This window comes from Limulus polyphemus, unplaced genomic scaffold (genome assembly GCF_000517525.1).
Source record: "Limulus polyphemus unplaced genomic scaffold, Limulus_polyphemus-2.1.2 Scaffold875, whole genome shotgun sequence".
Lineage (NCBI taxonomy): Eukaryota > Metazoa > Arthropoda > Merostomata > Xiphosura > Limulidae > Limulus > Limulus polyphemus.
The window spans coordinates 10,238-32,912 of NW_013666485.1; the positions used below are offsets into that span (position 1 = coordinate 10,238).

Sequence of the window (22,675 nt, forward strand, 5' to 3'; positions counted from 1 at the left end):
TATAGACGCTTGATACATTAAGAACAACTGAACTAATAATTTGAGTAATAATTAATATGTATTTGTTACTTTATAGATTTGTTGTTACTTTATTAGCGTTTTTATTCTTATACTGTGAGGTAAAAATGGCTACTGCTATGATTTTTGTCTGGCTTATGAGCTCATTGCTATCCTAATTTAGGATCTTCTTTTAATTAAATTCTTGAAAATGTTAAAAAAGAGAGAGAGAGAAATGGGGCTCGGCGAGGATATTTGCCCCGGGGCCCGTGCTGGCTTTCGATGTTCCTGGCTGTAATACTAACATGATTGAAGTACCATTATGCAGAGGATGAGAAATGAATTACAAATTTCCATGATACTTTAGTAGAAGGAATACTTATGAAGGTTTTTTCTAATAGTAAATCATATACTTCAACTTGTAATTTACAAGTTTGTACCTGTTGAAATCAAACATGGTCAAAAGTATTGTTTTGATGTTGAACTCTGAACTAAACCAACATAGTGGTATTTGACTTTTACATCCATGTAGATGTATTGTTTTACACAGATCTATAATAAACTATTATTACCAGAGAAATAATGAACATGATTTTTGAATTTTAGAGCACAGTAGTTTTGTATTATAATTCTTTTTGTATGTTATAAAGTTTCATGAAATTTAAATTCTGTTTTTTTTTGTTTTTTTTTCTACAGATCATCGATATCAAAGACATTCTTCGAGCCCCCTCCATAGAACTTATGAAAGATGTGTATCCTTAATGTTGAAGAGCTATTATGTGAAATAATAATAACCTATTCTATGAAACACCAAAAATTTTCTGATAGCATCTGACTACTATAATTTTGGTGGAAGTAAAACTTGTTCTTGATTCTTCTGTAACAATAGTTGTAAAATAAATATAAAAAGAAAAATGATAAAGGTTTGGATATTTTAATAAACATTTTAGGAAAAAATAAATTTTTATCATTTCTTTTTTGTAATTTTTACTATTCCATGCCAGTTTCTGTTACATTTACTATTATTTACATAGCTATATTGTTCAAACTCTGATGGAGACTGACCTGTACAAGCTACTGAAAACTCAGAGGTTAAGTAATGACCATATCTGTTACTTCCTCTATCAAATCTTACGTGGGCTGAAATATATCCACTCAGCTAATGTACTCCATCGTGATCTAAAGCCTAGTAACCTTCTTCTCAACACTTCCTGTGACTTAAAGGTGAATAACTTTAATTATTCTTCTACCAAGATTGAACTCCAGTAATATTCTCTTCTCAATGGTTTGTGTGACGTAAAGATAAATAAAAGTCTAATTATTCTTCCACCAAGATTTCAATTTAATAATAATCTTCACAACACTTTCCATCACTTAAATGTAAATAAAAACTAATTATTTATTCCATCAAAATTTAGTAATCTTCTTTTCAACATTTCTGTGACATGATTATGAATAAAACTTTAGTAATTCTTTCAACCAAAATTAAACCTTGTGATCTCAATACTTCTCATGATTTTAAAGTGTGTACTAATTTAACCATTTGTAAGCCTTGTATATCCTGTTGTAATGATGAATAAAACATTAATTGCTCTTCAGTAGCACATGTTCTGCAACATGAATAGAAAAGAATATTTAATGTAGTAGAAATAATCTCGGAGGGACTTGTAACTGTATTTTTGATTGAAAAAAAATAGGTAGGTAATTGTATTTATTCTATCGTATACATGTATGCTTGTAACGAAAAAATAATATAGTTTGTAAAATTCACTTTATCAATTTGAAACAATTTTTCTTCTCTTAGTTTTATTTTTATTTTAGGTGAATAAAATATGTATAAATATTTTTTAGATTGTTGGGAATTACTTGAGAATTGTTATAAAATTAGTTTTTCATGCAAGATCTGTATTTTCCTGTCTTGTTTTTAAAAAATTTCCTTATGAAAACCATGGAAATGTGATGTTGGATTACATAACAAAGAAAAATTGACAAATTTTATGTCTACTTTACACTTGTATATTGTCATCTTTCAGTGGTGCATTCATTAGCAAATCCTTTGATATATTGAGTTTTGCATTTCATTATCTATCCATAAGATGTGTACACTGAAACAGAGTGGTAAGTATAAGTTATTGTACACTCAGTTTATCTCTCAACAGATTTGTGACTTTGGCCTGGCTCGTGTTGCTGATCCAGATCATGATCACACAGGATTTCTAACAGAGTATGTTGCCACCAGGTGGTATCGTGCTCCAGAGATCATGCTAAATAGTAAAGGCTATACAAAGTCGAGTATCCTTTAGCATAAAGAATTTTTGTGATGTTTTTGTGTATTGAAAAAGCTTGGTTGTGGTGGTTATGTCTTTTAAGATATTACAAAAAATGTTTACTCAGAGTTATGATAAGTGTCAGATTTCCTCATCTTAACATTAATGTATGATCATATATAGTACTTCTCATAACAGTCTTGATGAACATGATTACAAAATCACATGTGGGCTGGATGTGGCTTAGTGGGTATCTAGCTTAAACTTTGAATCAGACGGTTTATGTTTCAGGGCATATTGTCACAAAAATATGCTCCATTCTTTGGGGCCATGGGTGTGCTATAAGAGGGGCACTGAAATTCGATAGTTTGGTCAGATGAGCATAGTCCAAGAGCTGGCAGTAGATACTTTTAAATAGCCTCCTTCCTCCTAGTCTTTTAGTTCAAAATTAGAAATGGACATGCTTAGATTACTGTATGTGTAACATTTTTGCCAAAATTTTGAAATTCATATTAATGTATCAATCACGACAAACATAATTTAAAGATTACACATCAATATAAAATAAAATAATAAAAAGTATTTGAAATTCCATTTGTTTTAGTAATCATCCCAAAAGTAGATAATAATCCCTATTTTACTGTATAGAACTTCCTGGCATACTAGTGAATAGGATATGAATATGTAACCATTCATTTTAAATAAAACCAGACTGATTATTATCTTGGAGAATGTTTTCTGCTCTTCTAATTTTGTTTAAAAAATTTTGTAACTTGAACTCATTGAGTTTGTTTATGTATTTTATATATTTCATGTTTTTTTTTGTATATTTTGTGTTGTCTAAATTCTTGTTCATCATACCTGAACGTAATGGAATTTTTCTTTAGATCATTTAGCTATTCCACCAATTATCTTAGAGCATAAGTTACTTATTGTCTTCTACACAGTTTAGTATTGATCATTTTAATGTACATTTCACTTGCAAAGTTTTAACACACATCTTCTCTTGAGCGCTATGATATAGTTTGTGCAATAGCTAATATTGTGTTGTTCCAGTGCAAATATAATATGCAAATTGTGTATGTTTATTGATAAATGTCATGAGGTTATTTGACATCCTCAATCAAATATTGTGCTGGTTTTATTCCTTAATATATTAATTTAGTTGATATATGGGCTGTTGGATGCATCCTTGCTGAAATGATATCTAATAAAGCTATTTTTCCAGGGAAGCATTGTAAGTTTTGCTTCAGATTATTAGATAAAATATTACTATTATCATGTATTTTTAAAGTTTGTATTAAGCTTTTGCCTGTATGGTTAATATGTTTTGCTGAGAAAACTGCTAACTGCTGGAAGTAAGTTTATTTTGATTAAATATCATAGTGTTATATGCTTGTTTGTAATTAAGCACAAAGCTACACAATAGGCTATCTGTGCTCTGCCCACCACGGGTATCGAAACCCGGATTCTAGCACTGGGGGCTAGTGTTATATACATTTGTTGTACTTAGGTATTTTAATTTCACATCTCACTATTGGTAAGAAGGATAAGCATTCTAGCTGTCAAACACAATGAAATCAGTAAAATTTGTTTTTTAACATATAAAGATTGTTAATAAGGAGTTGAAATTGGCCTATTTGAACCAGTGGTTCATCCTTTCCTGTCATGAATGATTTCTTCAGTACTTCCACAGAGATTTTTTTACAAAATCATTTAGCATTATGTTTGATAATATCTTTATTTCTTAGCAAATTTTTGAAACATCTCAACTGGTAATAGTATGCAGACTTTCCAATGCACTATACTTTCCTACTTTTTCACTACTTTTTTGAGGCTCCCCATTTTTCTGTTATTTTTAGGTGAAATTCCTATTTTTTTTTCCTGCTGTTTTTTAACTGAATTTTTATTTAGCTCAGCATGAAATACAAAACTTCTCACAAAAACACAAAAAGTTATATTGTGAGTATAGTCTAACTGCCCCCATTGTTAACTTAAGACAGCTAAGTTTATCAGAATCTAGTGGTTTGTGCAAGTTATGTCTTCTTGGTGGCATCAGAGGCAGATTCTTTTATTCACAAAATGAGCAAATTGTCTTCTCTGCTTTTTGGTAAGTGACTTTCGAGTGAACATAACCTCCATTTCAATGAAGAATAACTAAAGAATGATCAAATACTCTTTCAGCTCAATACGTTTTGAGTTTTCAAGCTGAAGCACATGCACCAGCTTTTGTGAAATTGGACTTCTTGTCATGGCTACTATTTGCAAGTTTTAGCTGCACATTGTTTGATTTTCATGTGTGAAATTATGCATGTCTCTGTCAGTCATGTTCTGAAATAGCTAGATTCTGATAATTTTAATAGGTATTATTAGTTTTATGCTGATCTAACATATATGCACTTGGTGTTGTATTGCTTGTGCAATTTGTGTTCATGGCAATGATGCTTGAGACAACCTCTTTAACAATTTTTATATAATCAGGATAATGTAGAAGACTGAAATGCCATATGAAAAAGTACAATTCCAACACCATTGGTTAACTTGTATAGACAATAATGGTCATGAACTTTCATGTTGGTGTCAGCCATTGCCAAATAACCAATTTAACTGTTTCTGTAGTATTTGTCAAAAGACAATAGCTTGTGATAATGGTGGCAAACAGCAAATTTTGAAATATGCACAAGGAGATAAATACAAAGAACTTGCTAAGGTAAAGTTTAGTTCTAATTGGCAAAAACAGAGAGAGGAAACAAATCCAGCAGAATTGTGCTTTTAGTCAGCAGTAGTACACTCTCTGCTAGTACTTGCTCATCTAGTACAGTGATTAATTCTTCTATGTTATTTCAAATACTTGCTCTATATTACTAATACTCTCCCTACAGAAGTCGTTACTTTTCCTGAGGGGCTTGTTGGAAGGCTTGATTATACTGTAAAAAGTATTATCAAAATTTATTAAGACACACGGTAACAAACTAAGTTGAAAAAAATAACCACCATGATAAAACCACCTGCTTTGATTAACATTTTAATCTTAAAAGTATAAGTAGACCCAATTTTTCTTAGTTATGCCCTTTAGAGCAGAAGTGATGACTGATTAAGAAGTCAGTTCTAGTAAAGTGACTGCAAATCTCCTTTTCAAGTAGTCAGATGCTAATCTCTTGTAGGGATAAAAACTTGATTGGGAACATATTAGTGTAGATATACTTTACCACAATAGTACAGGTTTATATGTTTTTTAGCAGTTCAATATTTTATTCGTATAATTCATGTTAGTTCTTTTATTTGAGAGGTACTTAGTGATATTTTTAATACAATAGTATCTGCTTGCATTTATGATTGTTTTACAGATTTTTTTCTGTTTTGTCGTGTGTGTGGTATTGGAATATTAAGATCCATTTTAAGTAGTTTTTGGTAATGTAATTTTCTTTTCCACATTATTATACATATAAACATAACTCAGCTAAATGTATGGCTTCAATATGGTCTTCCATTCCAGACTTAGATCAGTTAAACTTAATCCTTGGGATTCTTGGTTCTCCATCTCAAGAAGACTTTAATTGTATAATCAACGAAAAGGTAAGACTGCTTGTTTTGTGAGAAACGTTATGTTTCAAGTTATTGAAAAGTTTGTTTTTCACTGAAAAATATTCATAATTCTGTAGACATATTACTCTCACCCTAACAGGAATTTCTAAACAAAATTATCAATATTTTAAAAAAGTAATTAGTTTTGTAAGCATATTTATTAATGGAATGTTTTTTAAAAGTTAAAGTTATATTTGGAGTTCAACTTTTGTAGTGCTAATTGAGGTAGCAGTGATTTTGTGAAATACTATAAAAAGTATCCATCCATATATATATTGCTACTACAATATAATTAATTTTCAGAAAACTTGGTCTTAAGACATTTATTTTGATTTAATTTTCAGAAGAAAAATTAATCAGCATTTACTGTCACATGACAGGATTCAACTAGTTAAATAATAACCACATAGTTATCAGTATACAAAGTTTAGAACTGAGGATCACAAAGGTCTTACCAAATATAAAGTTTAGAACTGAGGATCACAAAGGTCTTACCAAATATTCTCAACTAAAACATTACTACATACTTAAAATATGGTCAAAAATGATCTACTGGGGCTTTTATTTTCTTTCTTTAGTTGTTTATAGAGCACCTGAATATTTTCCTACCTTAATATACAGGATCAACATTATTAATTTTGTTCATCCTTGCAACGAGTAACATGGATCTTTTCTAGTGATCAAACAAGAAAATGGGTATCCATTTTAAGGGGTGTATTATGTTAAAAATATTCTGCTTTTCCTAAATCATTCAAAGCCTAATTCTGTCAGTTAAGCTTGAGAAATTGAATAGAATATCATCAAATTAGCTGTAAAGCAAAATGTTGAACAAATTCAGTATTTTCTCTAGAATTCTTCTGGTCATTTTCATGCTGCTTATTGTACTTCAAGTTATTTAACAGAATGTTTGTTTTTTCTTCCAGAAGAATATTTCTAATTCTTCATGTACCTTCATCTTTCAACAGGATTTTGGGCTACAAAATAAAAAACTGAAAAATTAATTTATTACCAGATATCAATAGATATGGCAACAAACTTCAGTTTTTTATTTTTTAGTTCAAACTTATTGAAATTAAAAGCAAGTTCTAATGTCAGCAGCTGTTTAAAATTTTTTCTGCACACAGTCTGAATTATCTTATTTATGTAGCAGTTGCATAAGGTTTATATTAATATATTTTGCACATGTAGTAGAATCAATTTTAAATTTCATTATGTTGTTTAAAACCTGTAGCTTGGAGACCTGAGTTACAAAGTCCATGAAATAACAAATGTTTGATCATTAAGTATTACATTGAAGTTCTTATACTTAAATTATGCTATACTCAAGTAAATCTAGAATAACGTGTGCTGTTGTACTAGTACCATCCTTGTTTTGAAACTGTTCATTAGAATGCTTCCCCAAATTAAACTATTAAATTGATTCAAACTACATGGGCTTCCTCTGTCATCTCCATTACAAATTAATATATGTGCAGAAAGCAACATGTGATTATAAGCTGAACAGAAATTTAATGATGTATGAATACTCCTAGGCTCGGAGCTACCTCCAGTCTCTTCCATCTAAACCCAAAGTTCCATGGGAAAAGTTATATGCAGGAGCTAATCCTCAAGGTAGTAGATGTTGCTACTATGTGTGTCCTTATAGAATTAACTTTTTGTACATTTTAGTTTTTCACTGTATAAAATAACAGTTTAAATATCCGTTTTCATTACACCATATCGATGGCCAATATTGTACTGTAACACTGTTTTCAACTTCTCAATTACTGGTTAGTTTTCATGATTCAAGTTAGCAACAGATATCACCTACAGAAGATGGGTAGATGAGTGGTCGTTTCTAAGAAATTAAATCTTTTTCTTATAAATCAAAACATCTTTGTATATGCTTATCATTGATACATAGTATAATTAAATGAAAGCTTCATAATCAATTCAAGAATTTCATGAAAGAATTCAGTATTGGTCATATCTAATTTAGTGATAAATTGATGGTCATGTTACTTGATGACAGTGTTTTGACACAATCCGTTCTAGAACTCCAAAAAGTCATCTTGAAAATTACCTGAGTGTTGTGTGTATATTCAGATTTCCATGGTTCTTTAAGCTAAGTACTTAATGTACTATTTATTTCAAAATTCATTATTAAAATATAGTGGAAATCAGAAGCTTAAAGAACAGGAAGTTAGCAAAATTTATATACATGAGTAACCTCTTGGTATCCTTACCTTAGTTTTCTAATATTAAAAATGTGGTGTTAATATGCATTAGAGATAAGTTACAGTTGTAGAATGTTTTAATTTTCTCTCTCAGTGTTTATTTTTCTCTAAATCTGGATGGTAATACTTGGCTAGTAGGCTTGTCTTATAATATTGTTAAAATAATTAGAAATAAATATTAAATTTAAATATTTCTTTGCACATTCCCTGTGCAAAGAAAAAAAACAACTTTAAGACAAATCACTTATTTTAATTAAGTATAAATTTAACTGCTTTTTTTTTCTTTGCTAGCTATTGATCTTTTGGACAGAATGTTGACCTTTAATCCTCACAAGAGAATCACTTTAGAGGATGCCCTAGCCCATCCTTATCTTCAGCAGTATTATGATCCTGATGATGAGGTGATAATTAAAATTTCTGTTCAAAATGTGTAAAATTTTTGTTAATTCATGCAATTTTTATATTTTTGCTTGTTTCATTTCACAGTTTGTGTTTTGACATTTATTATAATTTTTGTGAATGTATGCACTAGTTATTTGTTTCTCAACCCTGATAACAATGTGTTTAATATGAGTATGATGTTTTCTCCATATTCTTTATGTAAAGCTTTTTTATATTTGTTTGCATGTTGTTGTTGTTTTTTGAAATATTGATTTAATTAGTGTAAACACAATAGTATGAATATAATGTTGAAGCCTAATTATAGAATAGTTCAATATACAGGGCTTAAAACTGTTGCATTAAGTGTATTTGTAAGAGTTAACTAAGAATTATGTATTTTTATAATTCCTGAAATATAATTGTGAAACTTGTTTCAAAAGCTTATGTTAATGTTGGAAAGTTTTAATATAATTGTGTATTTGAAATCATACAACCTATCAAAATCCTTCTTCATTAATTATGTTACACAAAGAATTCACTTTTAAAAAGAAATAAATTAGAGAAGCACTACATCAAAATAAAATATGTGGATACACCTACTTTAAGAAATACTGTAGCCTGGATCTTCCTGCTATTTGTAATGAGCTTATCTGCAAATATTCTAGTTTTTACATATTTTACAATAGATTGCTTAGCACCAAAGTTACATCAGAAAAACAATATTGTGATTATCATTTTTAACAATAACCAGGATAATTTGCAAACATGTGAGAGTATTATTCTTGTATCTCTGTTTAATCTGTTTCTTACAAAACATACATACCTTCACTGACACTTATAGCTATTTCTCAGTCATTATCTTTGCCAACTAAACATCATGTTTGCTTGCTCCAGTCTTGATACCCCACTCGACTGCCCTCAGCAATATCTAATTTGCAAAACTTTACTCTATGCAGGTACTGTATATAATCACTTTTTCTCGACAAAGCACTAGTGCCGGGAGTTATGTTTTGTGATTAACATTTTCTTTCGAAGCATTTTGACAGTAGTATGATGTTGTTGTTTTTTTCCCATTGCTGATATTTCGTTGCTTTTATTTTGTGGTTCAAAAACAAACATAAAAAGAGGGGGGATGAATTCCCATGTAACAGTTTCTGGTACGGGGGGTTAACCAGACCTCGTCCATTCTTCCTTTGTTGTCTCGTGGAAGTGGGGTCCACTCTCGGGTGGAGGCTGTCCGTGACCTGATTTGGGATGAGTTGGTCCTTCATGTGGCCTGGGGGTTTCTCTATGGGGTTTCAGAGTTGGCTTTTCATCATGAACCTGAATATACTGGGGAGAATTTAGACTGTTTTCTGCTCCTTCTTTCACTAGAGCTGCCTCTACTGCAGGTTCATCTGATTGTCCACCATCTGCTTCTTTTCTGCAATTAGTTATGTGAGTTTGTGAAGCTTTGGGGATTCTCCCCTTGCTTTTGAATCTACCCTGCCTTGTTGTCAGATAGATCTTGGGGGTATACTTAGTTCTTCCTCCTTCCCCTGATAGTGCCATGTATACTGGGATGTTTGCAATGCAATTATGAGAGAGTATTGCTATGCCTTGCCTCCCTCGTTTATCAGAACAACATGCCCTCGCTTATTATTGTCTGGCTGTAGTATATTTGGACACTCAACAGTTGGATTTGTTGTTGGATCTATGGAGTTCCAGGTCTCCATTTTCACAGATTCATTTAACTCTTACTACTGTATTGTGATACTCCTCTTTGTGATTTCTGGGAGTTGCCCCATTTTTTGGCCTTACTAGTTTGCTGGAGTACCTGAAACTTTGGAAGCCCGATTTTATACGACATGTTTGTTGTTTTCTTTATCGTCAGTGGCTGTTCACCTCTCTTCTACTCCAATGGGTAATTCTGGAGGATCGATCATTCGCATCTCACAGCCCCCACATTCGACACCTAGTCTTGTTGTTTTACAGAATTGGTTCAATCTATATTTTCGGGGATCTATGAAAGGTCAGGATGGCACCAGTGGCATTTGTGTCTTCCCATTCAGAAGGTCAATCCTGTTCATCCAGGATTCTATTCTTTTCTTTTTCTGGTGACCAAGAACACTAGAGATTGATGTCTTATCATCAATCTGTCTCGACTCAACCTCTTCCTACAGCCTCTATGTTTCACCATGAAATCTTTTCTTGAACTTTAATGGCACTTCACACCTGATCTTTGGATGACCAAGTTTGATGTTACAGATGCCTACCTTCACATCCCCATAGCAAGAGTCTTTTTGTTGATTTTTACATTTTTTGCACAAGGTCCAGATATAGCAGTTCCAAGCTCTCCCGTTTGGACTTGCTTCAGCACCATGTGTTTTCTGCCGAGTAATACAGGCCTTTGAGCAGCATCTTCATTTTCTGGATCTGTGCACACATTGCTATTTGGAAGATTGACTTCTTTTGGCACCAACCTGTCACGTTACCACACTACATCCGCAGATTCTTTTTACTGATGCCAGAAGGGTGGACTTCATATCAGGTTGGAAAAATCCATTCTCTCACCAACTCCATACATGGTCCATCTTGGGGTGTTTTTCAATGCACTTTGGGTCGAGCTCAACCTTTTTCCCTCAGACTTCACGATAGGGAAGGGTTTGTCAGGCATTTGCTTATGTCACCTTCTCCCACTGCATGGATGGTTCTGTCTGATTTGGGGATTTGGGCTTCCCTAGAATCCCTCATACCATTGGATCAGGCCCAAATCACACAGTCTCTTTGCTTGAACAATTTGCAGATCTCAAGTGGTGGCTAGACCAGTACAACACTAATATCAGGGTCTGGATACCACCTCCTCATGTGGAAATCCATCTTTTCATGGATGCTTCTCTTCATGAATGGGGTGCCTTTCTTCTGGGATAGGCATTCTAGGGTATTTGGACTGACTACGAATCTACCCTGCATATCAACATTCTCAAAATTCTTGCAGTACATCTTGTGATAATTCCAGGTCTTCCTCTCTTGCACAACAAAATGGTTACAATTCATTCTGACTACTCCACGGTGGTTTCATATCTTTCTTGTCAGGGAAGTTCTCATTCTTGATGTCTTGGTTTTCGGGCTTTGGATCTTCTTTTTTTTTGGCTCATTCCAATGACATACATCTTTTGGCCTTTCATGTGCCAGGGGTTATGATTTTGATAGCAGATCACCTTTCTTGACCCCATCAAATTCTTCCACCAGCATGGATGTTCCATCAGGTGGTCTTTCAATAGATTTGTTCTCAGTTCGGCTCTCCAATGATCGACACCTTTGCAACCCATTGGAATGCTAGCCTACAGTTCTGGTCTTCAATTCCACATCCACAAGCTCTGGTAATAGATGTTTTCAGTCAAGACTGGACAGGATTCAATTTGTCTGCCTTCCTCCTATTCATCTCTTACCCAGACTCTTGTCTATGATTCATTTCACTCCATATTGAGTTCTCTTGTCAGCACCTTTTTGGCCTGCTCAGACATGGTTGCTCCAGGAATGTTTACTTCTTCCTTTTCATTCGTCCTTGTTGAGACAACCTCAGTCAAACATTCAACACCTGGACGTTTAACGACTCCTGCATGGAAGTTATGCAGTCCTCTGCCTGACCATAGCGGTTGAAATTCTACAGTTTCCATTTATTTGAATATATCCTCCATCAATTTTCTTTGGCAATCTATTGATGGAAATGGACTACATATTGTCAGTGGTGTCTTCGGTAAGTCTTCAACCCACTTCATCCAACAGTCTCATAGTTTCAAGTTTTTGACATGGGTTTTGGAAAGATTTGGCTTCTACTTTGCATTATATAGAACATTCTTTGCTGTTCCCTTTCGCTTTTCTACGTATACGAAGGTTTTTTACTCCCATACTATCTCATTTTATGATCGTTTCATATTCTTCATCCCAAATGACCATTTCAATTGCCTAATTGGGACTTTAGAGTTGTTTTTTCTTGTGTTATCATTTTATACCTTCAAACATATTGCCTCCTGTTCTTTGTATCACCTTTCCCTCGATGTATATTTCTATTGTTGTTAGCTTCCAGACTCAGCTGTTCTGATTTATTTTCCATCCCTGTTCAGCAGACTCTCTATCCTTCCACCTATTTTTTGCTCTATCGAAACAAATCCTTCCTACTGAACACTCTCGCTGCCAGAGAAGGGAATAAATTATTTTTTCCTATTCTTTTCCCAGGCATGCATTTCTCATCTTTACAGTCTATCCTACCCAGATCTTTTGTGTCCAGTCAGAGCACTTAGATGTTCTGTGGCTTGTACAGAACTGTTCAGGGGCCCTATGCACTGGCTTTTTATTTAGTGGGATCCTGCAGTGTCTCTGGATTTATCACCCGTGACATTAACCAGGCGACTTTGGGAGTTGATTCCTATAGCCTATCTGTTGTAGATCAGAATATAGGGTCCTTCTTTATTTCCTTTGGATCCCACTCAGTGACAAGTGTTGCTCAGTCAGGTGTGCTTGTATTTTTTTCAATTCCGCACTAGCAACCTTTATATCAGCTCATTGTTGCAACAGGCTCTGTCGAGATGAGGTGTTCCATAAGACCTATCACAAAGATATGTATATATTTGTTGTCCAACTGCCCTGGCTACCAACAGGGGATATCGGCACCATGACTCCTTGGCTGCATGGTTGGGGCTGGCCCATTATACTTACTTGTGTAATATTCCACCCTTTTCACTTTTCTGTAGTTCTGGGTGTAGAGCCTACCTGTTCTGGAGGTAGTGCGGTTTTCCCTGCTTGGGTACCACTTCTCATAGTACACCTTTATTCTATGCAGATGCTTTCTGTATGAACTATGCCCTCACCAACCTCTCCGCCTTCTCAGTGTGGGATTCTAGCTGTAATTGTCAGCGGAGGTATGTATGTTTTGGAAGTTATAATTTTCATAATCTGAAAATGTACTTCCAAACATTCTTACCTCCACTGACATTCTCCCTCCCTTCCTCCCCACTAAGAGCCGATTTTAGTGACTGGGATGGGGTAAGTCTTAAAAAAATGATTATATTGTTAACATACAGTGCTTATATACAGTACCTGCATAGTGTAAAGTGTTGCAAAATAGATGTTGCTGAGGGACGTCGAGTGGGGTATCAAGACTGGAGCAAGCGATCATGATATTCAGATGGCAAAGATGAAGATCGAGAAATAGCTATAAGTGTCAGCAGAGGTAACTATGTTTGGAAATACATTTCCAGATTAGGAAAATGATAACTTATATTTATGCATGTACACAACGCACGCGTATATATCGTTACATAAAAGGAAGTAGAGAATCTTTGATAAGTGATGCAATATGTGAGCTATGTGTAGATATTTATTAACAAGTTTTCTTATGCAGCCTGTTGCTGAAGAACCATTCCGTTTTGAAATGGAACTGGATGACCTGCCAAAAGAACGACTTAAAGAACTAATTTTTGAGGAAACAGTGTTGTTTAAAGAAAAACTTTTACAGTAACTGCCTTGACTGAAGTAAAAGGTAAGGTTCATGTTTTTTAAATGTGCAGTTTAAGCATCATATAAATTAGTCTCTTTGTATAATTTGTGTTGTTTAACTTGATTTATGACTGGTCTTACCAATGAGGAATGTGAAAAAAGACTTGTAGTAAACTGTTAACAGAAAGTATATTGGAAAATTTGGTAAATGTAAGACAAATCCTAACACTGATACATATTAGATATAGTAGAATAGCAAGTTAAGGCAAATTTATTCACAATTTCCAATAGCGCTAGGTAATTAACCAAATTAGTTGATTAACTGAGATTATGATTAAATTGATTAATGTCATGAAAATAATCAACTAGTATTTTCAGTTATTACGGTTTTTGATTATTCCAACTACCCAGTAATGGAAAATATAATGTCATAAAAATAATCAACTAATTGAAATCAGTGTTTTTGTTTATTCCAACCATTTAGTTATTGAAATATTATCATTATGATTTATTATTATTTTAAGTTAATTCAAGTTTGTTCAGCTTAATTGATTAGTATCATGACTCACTAAAATAATCAGCTTATTAAAGTTAGTGTTTTTGTTTATTACAATCATCCAGTTATTGTAATATTATCATTATGATTTATTATTATTTTAAATCAGTTCAGCTTAATTAATTAGTATCACAACTAACTAAAATAATCAGCTAATTAAAGTTAGTGTTTTTGTTTATTCTGATTATCCAGTTATTGAAATATTATCATTATGATTTATTATTATTTTAAGTTAATTCAGGTTTGTTCAGCTTAATTGTTTAGCATCACGACTCACTAAAATAATATAAAATAATAATAGAAATTAGGGTTCTCAGTTATTCCAGATACCCAAGTAATTGAAATATTACCATTTATGTTTGTTGTTAAGTATAAAACTACACAATGGGATATCTGTAGTCTGTCCACTATGGGTATTGAAACTGAAAGTGGTTTTAAGACTAGTTACCAAAATTCCAAATAAAAACTAGATCATTACAGAGTTTTGGTAACAAGTCAGAAAATCAAATTGGAGAAACTTTTGATGACCACTTCTCTGGACACACATTTTAATAGACAAAATAAGAAAGTTATTGTATTTTAATTGAATATGGAAATATTTTAAGAAAATATTATGGATTGAAAATGTGCATATTAGTCCTTTATATAGCTATAAAAAGTAAAAAGAATATTGTATATTTAGGCCTTGAAATAAGTGCCTCTGTGATTGTAGTTGTATGAAAAACCTACATCATGTAGCTAAACCACACTTAGAAGTATATTTGTTTAAGTTTGCTGAATATTTGAGTTGAGCATAACATTGGCCATTTTATTGTTTATATTTGAAAAGAATTGTAGAAGTTGGTAATTTTTATAGAAATAGATATAGTTCAGCAAAGAATGACAAAAGCCTAAAGATGCCAAAGTTATTTAACATTATAAGCATCATTTCTTAGTTAAATTTAGTATAATTAAGGGAAGAGTGGAACAGGGATATATCATTATATTGCTAACTTATTTCTGGCAATAAACTAAATGATTTAAACTAGTTCTAAGGTTCATTAAAATGAACGTTTTTTGTGATTAACAGTTGTGATAAAAAAAAAAAATAGATGTCAGGTCAAGTTAGTTGATTATTTTATTGCAATGTTGCTGCTATGTATTATTATTTTAATATCCAAGTACCAGTTTGTTTTTTATACTTTTACTTTAGTTTCAGGAAAATGTACAATCAACTTCTCTTTGTTTGACCGTCATCTGTTTGCCAGACATATTCCATAGTTTTCCATATGATGTTTCATACTGGAAACTGCAATCCTTCATTTTATCTCTGTCTACAGGGTATTCTTTTTTGGCTGATATCACATTCATGTTACAGCTTGTGATTTAACACTGATGTTTTGTGTGTGTATCATTATGTGAAGTTGTTGAACATGATATCTGTCTTTAGAGTACATTAAATTAAAACTTTGTGCTAAAAACATCAACAGTTACAGTTGTAATTATTTTTTTCAGTCAGTTTGGCATCATGTAACATTCTTAAGTATTATTAAAGTTTTCGTCATGTTGTGTCTTTCATACATACTCAGTTGTTATGTGTAACAGCTGGTTTCATAGCAGCTTTCTCTTCTAGTATGTGTAAATGTTTTATAAATAAAAATGTAGAATTATGTAATTTGTCATTAGTTAATTACCTTGTGAATATCAGATAGAATGAATAATTCAAGTTGAACTCAATACTCGTTGTTACATTATTATTACATGGATATAGTTTATTAAGGGTTTGTAACAAAAGGTTTAATTGACTACACTTTGTTACTGAATGATCATCTGATGCGAGTGATATAGAGGAGTATTGTTCAAACTTTATAGTAAATGTTTAATATTACATTCACTGTTGTGATAATTTCATAATTGTTGATTACTTAGAGTATGGGATGCATTCATTTAGAGGTTATAGCAAAATTTAAGTGTTCTAAGGCAATTTTTCCACTGATTTAATTTAGTTATATTACTATTCAAAGGTTCAAACAAATAATTACATAATAATAATAGTAACTGGTAAATTTCTTTTGAATATTGATTAGTTGCTTCAAGAATAATTTTAGCTTTTGTGATAGAAAATTTTTCTACACATCAATACCCATTGTTATAAGTGATTTTAGTTAATAAGTAATTTGTTGGTAATAAATAATCAAAATGTTTCCAACCAAAGTTATAATTATTTATAGGTACTTACTATTGCTAGTTTTTTTATTTCTTCAAATTGTATATTGCATGCTAATGGACTATGAAATATGCCTTAATTGTTTATTAGTTGTTGATAGAAAGCTTTTAATCATGTTTAACTACATATTGGCATTCACTGTTTTTGACTTACCACGTGTTAGTACTGACTTTCTGATTAACTACATATTGATATTTATTGTTTCTGTTCACTGGTAGATTGTTGAATGTTTTTTTACCTATTTTAAGTGTTTTTCTGGTGATTAGAACTTCTAAAAAAATTTATCTTTGTGATGTTACTATATTTTTTTTCTGTTGATGACTGATTAGAATGTTTTCTATGAATAAATATTAGTCTTTCTGCAAGAACTTAAAGTATATAGCATAAAAAAATATACAATTTGTAGACAAAAATGTAATGTATTGGTTGCAAATTCTGATTCTAATTATTCTAAGGATGATTGTATTATTGTTGCATGGGAAGTGTACTTGTATTCTAAATGTTAATGGTACTAAATAAGATTGTTTACAATGTTATGCACTTAATTATTTGAATGAATGTATATCTAAAAATATGAAATCTGCCATTATTATGAAAACATATCAACAACTTAAAGCATGCCCTATATAACCCACATTGCTAATCAGACCAGACTTCTTATTTTTATTGTATGTGTGTTTTAACTAAGGAAGAATAATATTGTGTAAATGTGCTTTATGTAACCCTTATTGCTAATCAGACCAGATTTCCTACTTTTGATGTTTGGTTCTAAATAAGGAAGAATAATACTATGTAAAGGATGCTGTATGTAACCCACATTGCTAATCAGAATGGATTTCATATTTCTAATGTATGTGTGTGTTTAAATAAGGAAGAACAATATTGTCTAATGCAATGCTATATGTAATCCACATTACTAATTAGATCAGATTTCATACTTCTAAAATATGTGTTTTAAATAACAATGAATAACCCTGTGTAAACCATGCTGTATGTAACCTATATTGCTAATAAGATTTCATACTTCTAATGTATGTGTTTCTTAGATAAGGAATACTGTGTTTTTGTTTTCACATAATTCCGTATTGGTAACCAGAAAACTCTTATTCTATCTAAATGTGTGTGTAGCTGTTAGTTACAAGTATAAAAAAATGATTTATCATTCTTATTGTTAAGGTTAGGTTTATTTTGTATGAATACCATAGCAATTTGTTATACCTAATTCTTTAAGTTTTGTAATGGAATATTTTAAGGTTCAACTCGCAACTTAGGAAAAATTATTAAATCCACCATGCTTTTATTAAAGTGCATCTAAGAACACAAAGCAACATATGAGATATATGCATGCAAGTTCATGTCCTTCTCCTGAATAATAGCAATATTTCATATCAAGTTTGTGTTATGTTAATTTTATTAACTTGTCACTGAACTAAGAACTGGACATGGACACTCAAAGGGTATAGTAACATATCTGAAACTCTTAATATGAAGTTTTCTAAGTAAAATATTATGGTACCAGGTAATGTTAAATTGTAACTAGTTGGATACAGAAAATATATCTTTGGTAGAACCCATAGGATTGTTGTGATTTGTTAACAAGTTGTAACTTCTTATGATAGGGTTGAAAATAGCCCTGTCTGAAAACGTAAACCTTGGGGTAAACGTAGGGCTTGTATTTGGAAATATATGTCTATGAAGTTTGTAATTGAACCTGAAATATAGATCTGTAAGTTTCGTGTTTGGACCTGAAAGCTTTATGCTTGAACATTTAAGTAGAGGTATATACATTTGGATGTACAGACACACACATCTCACTATCTGTAAAGCCGATATTTGCATGTGTGACTGTAAATCTCTAAGGTTTATATTTCAACATAAAACTATATCTTTAAGACTTATATTTAAACCTGAAACTGTAGACTTAATTATACAAATGTAAGACCTGTATTTAGGTATATAATCATATAAATGTAAGACTGGTATTGGGATATATAGAATTATATAAATGTACAACCTGTTTTTACATATATAATCATATAAATGTAATACTGGTATTGGGATATATAATTATATAGATGTTAGACCTGTTTTTGGATATATAATTATATAGATGTTAAACCTGTATTTGGATATATAATTACACAAATGCAAAAACTGTATTTCTATGAGCGGTCTTAAGCTACACTTGGATGTATAACCATTAATTTATATTAAAATATAGTATTAGTTACTTTTAATTGTATGGGCCATATTTAGAAAGACTGGTGTACAAAAATTAAAGCAATTTGCACAAATACTTTTCTTGTGCCTTAACAGTTAAATCTGATAGATTTGCAGTTTTTTTTTGTACTTAAGGAAGAAAATTATCTTTCATCTCTAAAGTTAATAAATGTGTAAGCTTTTGAGCTGTGATCAAATTTTTACCATCTGATGGAGTAAAAGTTAAAAATGATGAAAATACTTGAAGCTAAAAATGATAAGGTTTATGCATATCATTTATATTATAAACCCTCATGCTCCTAGTTACAAATAGACTTGAACTGGTATCACTGAAACTATATTTTACCTCTACAATCGTAATGTTAAACATTGCACTGATAAGCATTCATATTATATCTGCTTAGTGTGAACCATCAGTTAGGGTCAGTAGCTTAAAATAAAGACATGTAAAGTTAAATTACTTGCATTAAAGTCGTTATCAAAAATATTATATTTCCAATGTCAACAAACCATAACTTATATATCTTTAGTGGAAGTTTAATGTTATTTGAGTTCTTAGGCAGTTAGCATAATACAGTAGTTGGTTTGTTGACATTGGAATAATTTTCAATAACGTTGTCCGTACCTGTAAAGTTTGCATGAAACTTGAGCTGTAGTTGATATTAATAACTTATCTGTTTGTCACTGTTTTGTATATATGTTTTATGTATAGTGACTTTTTTATCAGTGTATTTATCATCCTTTTGATCTGAGGAATGTCAACTGCATTTCTTTTCTGTTAATGTTATTTTTTTTTATTTACTTTAATATATATTTTTAATAAACATTCTCAATGTTTGATTGTGTAAACAATTTTAGTGAATAAGTTACTTTTCAAACAGAAAATTGCCAAAATATTGATGTTATCATAGTAGTTAAATATTCATGCTAAGTGGGTTGTTTTAATATTCAGAATGTAATCTTATATTATATGGTACATCAAGATTCGTTTATGTATATATAATATACGTTTTTAAACAATAATCACTAACCTACTTGTAATCGTTATAGCAAATGTATCTACATCGAAATCAGTGTTTTCAGTTTTATTAGGTATGTAAAATGTAGTTGTATTCTTTGTACAGAAAATGTTGTACTAATATTTAAACATTTCATATCTTAATTCTGTTATATATAGGTGAAAGAACTTACTACCAAAGAATGTTTTTAGAGAGTATTAATTTTATTCCCAGTTTTTGATAGTTACATTTGTTCATACAAGAAAAAATATGCACTAGGGTTTGTTTCCTCTCAACTGGTTAACATATCTTTGGTAGTGCTCCAAGTAGTGAAACTGCTTGCGTTACAGTTATTGGTTACAAGTTAACAATGGATGTCTTCTTTCGAAAAGTTGTAATATTCACTGGACTGAAAATATGTTTAAAATTGTTTTATTAGAAGAGCATTTTACCATTCTTTATCTGTGTTCATGGGCACTGCCACAGTTTTTCCTTTTGGGGTTCAGTTCTGTTCATAGTGCATCTTTCTTACGCATTATTAAGGGAACTTGATGATGAAAAAAATATGTTGAAATAAATATTCACACAATTTTAAATAAGCTGGAGACTGTTATCATTACTTATTTGAAGTTTGTGTGTGTGCCACAATTATATGTATGAAAATTGCTTGTTAATAACTATTTTCACCTTATTATATAAGACAAGGCACACACATTGTCATTTGAATCCTTCAGCTCAAGCAATGTGTTGTACTTTATCAAACTTACTACTAGGAAATTGTAGGTGTAAACAAATTGCCACACCTATCTGAAAATAATAAGGATTTGTCCTGGCCAGAAAGTGATTTTATAGTATGGTGTTTGTTTGATAAATACAGTGTAGAATATGTACTTGCCTATTCACATTGCATTGAGAAATGAGACTGCTAACCATTAAGTCTACTAAGATTGTGTTTAGGATACTGGTTTCCCTGGAAGGAGCTTTGGTAGCTCATTCGATTAATGTTTATTTGTAGTGCAAACCCAATCTCCTTTACTTTAAAAAAATGTTTATAATTAACTTTACCTACACATACATGTTAAATGGTATTTCAGTGAAATAGGGTAAAGAATACTATATAGCATATTTTTTGTCAAAGATGATTCCCTGTTTTGTATGATTTTTTTTTTGTAAACTTTCATGGATGTTTACATTCTTGCTTTGGTGGCTCATAATTTCATAGATAACAGTTGTATGTCTATTGTAAGATAAAACAATGGTCAGTATCTTTATTGACAACTAAAATTGTTTTAGATTTGTTTGACAAGAGCATTTCTTTTGTAATAATCTTGCCATTTGACTATTCGGGTATTTAACACTTGATACATGCTAATTCAGCCTATTAAATACAGTATTTCATTCCAGTGAAAACTATGGAAAATATATTTGGATTTTTTTTTCATTAGTCCATTAATGAATAATGTTTTTACAGTTATGAACTGTATTTTTTTTATTGATGCATCAACATGATGTGGTATATTATATAGTGAAAAATAAAACAAATTATCAGTTGTAAATTTCATTCATATTTTATAACTGCATGTTAATTTAAATATCTTTATAGTTACCGAGGCATTGTGATTTTATGTGATAATTTTTCTTTGCTCCAGTAATGTATATTGTCAGTCTTACAAAATTAAATGTGTCATTGGATATGTTATGTCAGTTTTGCTGAGAAATTATAGTGTAATCAATGCAACATAGTTACAGGTACCACTTCACTGGACATGCACAAAAATAACAAATCTGAAAGCTCTGTGAACACAATGCACTACAGAACTGATCATGTTTTTCCAAATATGGTATCTATATCTTTGGAAATGTGATAACTACATATCTTGTAACTCACTAAAAGTATTTAATATCTTTTTCTGAACAAGATGCCATACGCTTCCATGAATTATCAATTTTTATATGTATTTCAGATTATTTTTTAAGAGTAAAATGGTACTGTATTATTTTTAACTCTTATGTAGATGGAGCAAACGTCTAATACTGTACTGTAAAAATAAGAATAAAAAGAACAAGGAAATCGAAACAACCCCATTTTGTTATTAACTTTTCATGATAATGACTTTCAGTACTTTCCAATATGAGCACTCACCTCCATACACAGGAGACAATCTTCCTCTTCAGGTCCTGCCATCTGCCTGATCTTGCATGCCACCAGTGTTGTGCAAACTCCCACCTAAAATTGCACTACTTTATGATGATGCATCATGCAGCAAAATCCTCCATCAATAGAAGTGTGTTGCATCTCCTTGCACAAAAGCTCCCCTACATTTGCACACGAAGGACTTCATTCTTTTTTTTTCAGCAATGTCCTTTTCAAACCTCTTTTTTTCTCATTGTGAGACTTTTCAAATTTTTCACTTGTACAACTTCATTTTGTGTCTTCACAGTATGAATTCTTCTTCATCTAATGTGTGTCACAATGACCATTTTACAAACAATTGTGGTAGCATTTTATCTGTGGATGATGTTACAGCCATTGTCCAATGCATGGTGGGGTCCAGGTTGCTGCCTGGGCCCTTTCTCTCACACCTGCTACACATTTCCCATCCAAGGATTTTGAGACAGAAGTTCAGTAGGACAAAATGAGGTGACTTTTTCAACCACGTGGCTTTGTCTTGGGTACCTCTATGCAGGCTCTCCAGCGTTCCTAGTTTTTTGAATTGGTTCCTAGTTTTTACAAAAAGCTCCTAGTATTCCTAGTTTTTTTTAAATTGAAG

The 22,675-nt window shown here is 31.6% G+C and overlaps 1 protein-coding gene across 1 annotated transcript in view; it reads left to right on the plus strand.

Moving 5' to 3' along the window:
* The window catches only part of LOC106460986 (mitogen-activated protein kinase 1-like), a 28,891-nt gene extending 6,910 nt beyond the window's left edge, over positions 1-21,981 (plus strand). The window contains exons 3-11 of the mRNA XM_013920752.2: positions 694-749; positions 1,032-1,221; positions 2,157-2,289; positions 3,430-3,501; positions 5,761-5,840; positions 7,382-7,460; positions 8,357-8,466; positions 13,830-13,967; positions 15,673-21,981. Of these exons, the coding sequence (XP_013776206.1) occupies positions 694-749; positions 1,032-1,221; positions 2,157-2,289; positions 3,430-3,501; positions 5,761-5,840; positions 7,382-7,460; positions 8,357-8,466; positions 13,830-13,946 (837 nt within the window). The 3' untranslated portion in view covers positions 13,947-13,967; positions 15,673-21,981. The remainder of the gene's footprint in view (positions 1-693; positions 750-1,031; positions 1,222-2,156; positions 2,290-3,429; positions 3,502-5,760; positions 5,841-7,381; positions 7,461-8,356; positions 8,467-13,829; positions 13,968-15,672) is intronic.
* The last annotated feature ends 694 nt before the right edge of the window (positions 21,982-22,675 follow it).